Below are 4,609 nucleotides of genomic sequence, written 5' to 3'. Positions count from 1 at the left end.
GTATCCAAATATTTATTGCTAACATATCGTTTGAAATGTTCTTGAGAAATTACCTGAGTTTCTGAAAAATCCAATTTCTTTTTGGCCCTTGCGCCCTTCTTCTTTTTGGTGACTTGTTTTTTAGCAGGGGTTTCATGTAAAATATATTGTATCATGTATCCAATGTTTATTGCTAACGTATCATTTGAAATGTTTGACATTTGAAATGTTGAGAAATTACTTGAGTTTCTGAAAAATCCAATTTCTTTTTGGCCGTTGCGCCCTTCTTCTTTTTGGTGACTTGTTCTTCAGTAGGGGTTTCCTGTAAAAGAAATTGTGTATCATGTATCATGTATCCAATGTTTATTGCTAACGTACCAGTTGAAATGTTGAGAAATTACCTGAGTTTCTAAAAAATCCAATTTCTTTTTGGTCGTTGGGCCCTTCTTTTTGGTGACCTGCTCTTCAGCAATAGTCATGAGCCTCATACTACGCGGCCGGTGTGCTTTCCTCTTTTTTTTAGGATCCAATGCTATTATTTTACCAGTAGCAGTGGGTAATGGTAATACAGCATCAGTGGGTAATACATCATCAGTGGGTGCACGAAACATATCAGCAGCAGTATCAGTGGGTAATGGTAATACAACACCAGTGGGTGCACGAAATATATCAGTGGGTGCACGAAATATATCAGCAGCAATATCAGTGGAAGCAGTGGGTACTAGTATGTTAAGAGGAGTAAGTGAATCTGTGCTAGGAGTATGCAAAGGCAGAACATTATCACCCGCATTAACAACGCTTCCTTGTGTGCCAGGAGTAAGTGAATCAGGAGTTGATACAGGATAATAATATACAGTCCATTACCGTTTTCTTTTAAGGGTTATTGAAGCAGAACCATCACCACCAGGACCACCATCATGAAGGAAATAATGCCCTTGGTCCAAGTATGCATTTAATGTTAAGTCTAATAAATGCGGTTCAGTATTAATTAACAAGTTAATAATTCAGTGAGATCAAGTGAGCTGAATGCCTAGCTAGAGGCCGCTTCAGTTCAAGTGGAATTAATGATATTAATCCACAGCTTACTCTTGACTGAACCCGTAGGGTCACACAAATAGTACGTAAACGGATCAAGTATTTAATGGAACTAAATACTCCATCTATGGATATTCGGAATTGGCGGATCTTTGTTTCAGTGGGAGCTGAGATCGTCAAAGGCAAGAAATGAATACTCCGGAAACGATGATATTGCCGGAAACGGAAATATGGATCGTATCGGAAATATAAATATTATCCAAGTCGTAGATGTTGCCGGAAACGGAAACATGGTACGTATCGGAAAATATTATTGGAAATGGAAATATTGCCGGAATCGGAAATGTTGCCGGAAACGGAAATATTGTCAGAATCGGAAATATTATCGGAATCGGAAAATAATTCTGGAAACGGAAATATTAAATATTTGTTCGAAATGGAAATTAATTCCGGAATCAGAAATGTTAAATATTGTTCGTATCGGAAATGAATTCCGGAATCGGGAATTTAATCGGAAAGCGTATCGTACGAATTAGCATCGGACGAGGCTTGCTAGACGTAGGCCCAGCACGAGGCCAGGCCGACGCCCAGCAAGCCACACGCATCCACGCCAAGTGCTCGACCAGGCCCAGCGCAAGGCCAGGCCTAGCCAAGCCTTGGCTTGCGCGCACGACAAAGCAAGATGGGCTGCGAAGCAAGGCCCATGCGCTGTGCGCTCGGCGTGGGCCGCAAGGCCTGCGTGAGGGCGTGCATGCGTGTGTGTGTGCTCGTGTTCGTGACGAATCCTAATGCTATCAGAATTCGTCATATGATTAAATCCTAATTCTAATAAAGATAGAATTTGTTTAAATAGAGTTTTAATAAGATTCTAATTAAATAAATTAGTATCCTAATAGGATTCCAAGTCCTTTTCCATAACTCTATAAATAGGTGCCTTGGGTCACATATTTACATCGAGAATTGAAGTATTCAAAGGTAAGATTTTCAAGCAAAAATCAGCCACAAACACTTGCCTATTTAGCCGAAAATACTAGTACCTTAAGGGCGATTCTAGTTGGTCAAGCTTAAGGCGGATCCGGACGTGCTGTGGACTATCTACGGAGGGACGACACTTGGAGTCCTAAAGACTTGTTCTTGTTCGGTTCGGGCGCAGCTAGGGAGGGCACGCTACAAAGTGTATGCATCTGAATTATGCTAAATGATTATGTGTAAATAATATGTTTCCTGGCTTTATGGTTTTTCCGCATGATTTATGTTTATTCATATGTATCATAACCTAACACATCACCACCAGGACCACCATCCCCTACGCTGCTGTTTGGTGCTGACTCCAATATCCCCTTATCCAATTGGTCAATAATATCTTTGATCTTTGTAAGCACCATTTTCGTACTCCCATCCTTAACCATTTCCTTTGCACATACATGTTCGAAAGCTAACGCCATCTTATCATACCCGTGTAAAAATAAAGTGTTATTTAAGCCACATAAAACTTTGAACACTCTATAGTAGATGTCACTAGGTTATTACACATACCTCCGAACTTCAATAGTCTTAGAAGGATCATGATACGCAACCTTGATTCTCCTGTGCTTCCTAGGAATATCATGTCGCCACCGGTCCAATATGTACTTTTTAGGTACATCAGTTACCATATGTAAATCATATACCTTAAGGGTATGCTTCCACATTATACCATGTGTTTCAAATAATTTGCATTCACATTGTACATCATGTGATACTTTTTCAAAGGTCACTTTATAGTTCTTTCGAGTTTTCTCTAGTGGAACTTCTCTTCTTTCAACCAAAATCGAAACTCTGTCCTCAATGATGTGCTCTACAACGGTTTCTGACAAATCACACTTCTTCCTTCCATTACAGTATGCCATTCGTTGGCATTGTTGTTGCGCATCTACGAGCTTCCCATCTGTGTACACCCGTTAAAACACCCTCTCCACCTTCACATACCATACACATCAAGTCAGCTTCAAACAAGGAAAGTTACGGGATCAAAAGAAATACTCACTCTGAAAATTAAGAAATACTCACCCTGAAATCCGTTGCCAGTCTTCTTGTTGAACGGATTTGGGATGCATCCGCTTCCGCCTCAGTACGACATCGATCCTCCATTGCAGTCATGTATTTCGTAGAAAATTCTAACAACGTTGTACTCTTATGAAGGTATACATCAAAAAAACTATTTATGCTCTTAACCTGTTGCGTTGTTTTCATGCCTGCCCAAAATATATCTCTCATGTAAGAAGGAACCCACATATGACGTTCATCGTACATATTCAGTAACCACTTTTCATTTTGGAGCTCGAACCTTTCCATAAATTCCTTCCACCTCTGCTCAAATTCATTAGGCGCAAGACTATCATAAATCACATTTAAGAGTTCTGCTTTCAGTTCTTCATACTTTTCCTTCTTTCCAAGTTTAACCCCGAATTTAGATGTTATGTGCCATAAGCACCATCGATGCCTAGTGTGTGGCATAGAAATAGTCAATGCATTACGCATTGCTCCATCTTGGTCAGTTAGTATGGCATTGGGGTATTTCCCCCCCATAGCAGTCAACCAACTCTGAAAGACCCAAGTATAAGTTTCTGTGTTTTCATGTGAAATCAAAGCGGAGCCTAACAAAATGCTCTGGCCATGGTGATTGATACCGTCAAAGTTAGAGAATGGTAGGTTAAATTTGTTAACGAGGTAGGTTGCATCGAAACAAACTGCATCACCAAAGTCCTTGTATGCCGCTCTACTTCTAGCATCAATCCATACCACGTCCTTCAAATATCCTTCCGTATCAAGTCTACGAACATGGTAAAAGTCCTGATTACATTGTTGCATTTTGTTGAAATAATCGTTCATCGCTTGTGCATCTCCATCGGCTGTTTCTGATTTTCTCTTTTTTTCTAACAAATTGTGCATATCCTTCAAGGTTAATGGAAGTTCCTTAAAACCATTTCTTTGCCTTGCCATCTGTCTATGTATTTGAGGCAAACTCATACCATAATCGGTATCTTCAAAGATCTTTTTTTTTCATAAGCGGTAATTTACCTAGCTCGTACCCCCTGTGCTGGAAAATTATCCTGGATTTACTTGGTGTAGGGTGGTGGTTTGTGTGCTCTAGTACGACTTTTCTAACTACCCACTGACCATCTGTAACACCACCACATTTCCTAGACTTTCTCGGGTTTTTCAAATTTGTTTGATTCATAACCCTTTTAGGTTGTACGGGCCTTTTATGCCGTTTTATCTGGTTCACCAAAGCAATCACACGTCCATGTGGCAGTTGTTAGAACCTTACCCGGACCCTTTCCTGGACCACTAGCACCAGAACGGACAACCCCAAACCCTTCTTGCCTTCCATAACTTTTGTAGTAATCATTTGCCTGATCTATGGTGGTACCTATCACCATTCCAACTTGTGGAGGTGGCACAAAATCAGCATCCATGCCTGTTGGAGTTTTTGGAGTTTCTAGAACAAAATCCATGATCCCAACAGTTGGAGTTTTTTGATGAGTTTTTGGAGGTGAACCAACGATCCTCCCAATCCACCCAACTGTTGGATCATCCATAGTTTGTACAACAT

At 40.4% G+C, this 4,609-nt stretch overlaps 1 protein-coding gene across 1 annotated transcript; it reads right to left on the bottom strand.

The window, feature by feature from the left end:
* Window positions 1–2,954: 2,954 nt before the first annotated feature.
* Window positions 2,955–3,996, bottom strand: LOC130462952 (protein FAR-RED IMPAIRED RESPONSE 1-like). Its single transcript, XM_056831947.1, has 2 exons — window positions 3,064–3,996; window positions 2,955–2,972 (listed from the first exon to the last, which is right to left on the bottom strand). The coding sequence occupies exons 1-2, from the start codon at window positions 3,994–3,996 to the stop codon at window positions 2,955–2,957; spliced, it is 951 nt and encodes a 316-aa protein (XP_056687925.1).
* Between the last annotated feature and the right edge of the window lie 613 nt (window positions 3,997–4,609).

The sequence above is a fragment of the Spinacia oleracea genome, chromosome 6 (genome assembly GCF_020520425.1).
Source record: "Spinacia oleracea cultivar Varoflay chromosome 6, BTI_SOV_V1, whole genome shotgun sequence".
In the NCBI taxonomy this organism is placed as follows: Eukaryota; Viridiplantae; Streptophyta; class Magnoliopsida; order Caryophyllales; family Amaranthaceae; genus Spinacia; species Spinacia oleracea.
The sequence above is the reverse complement of the archived record's forward strand: the minus strand, read 5'-3'. Positions and strand labels throughout refer to the sequence as shown.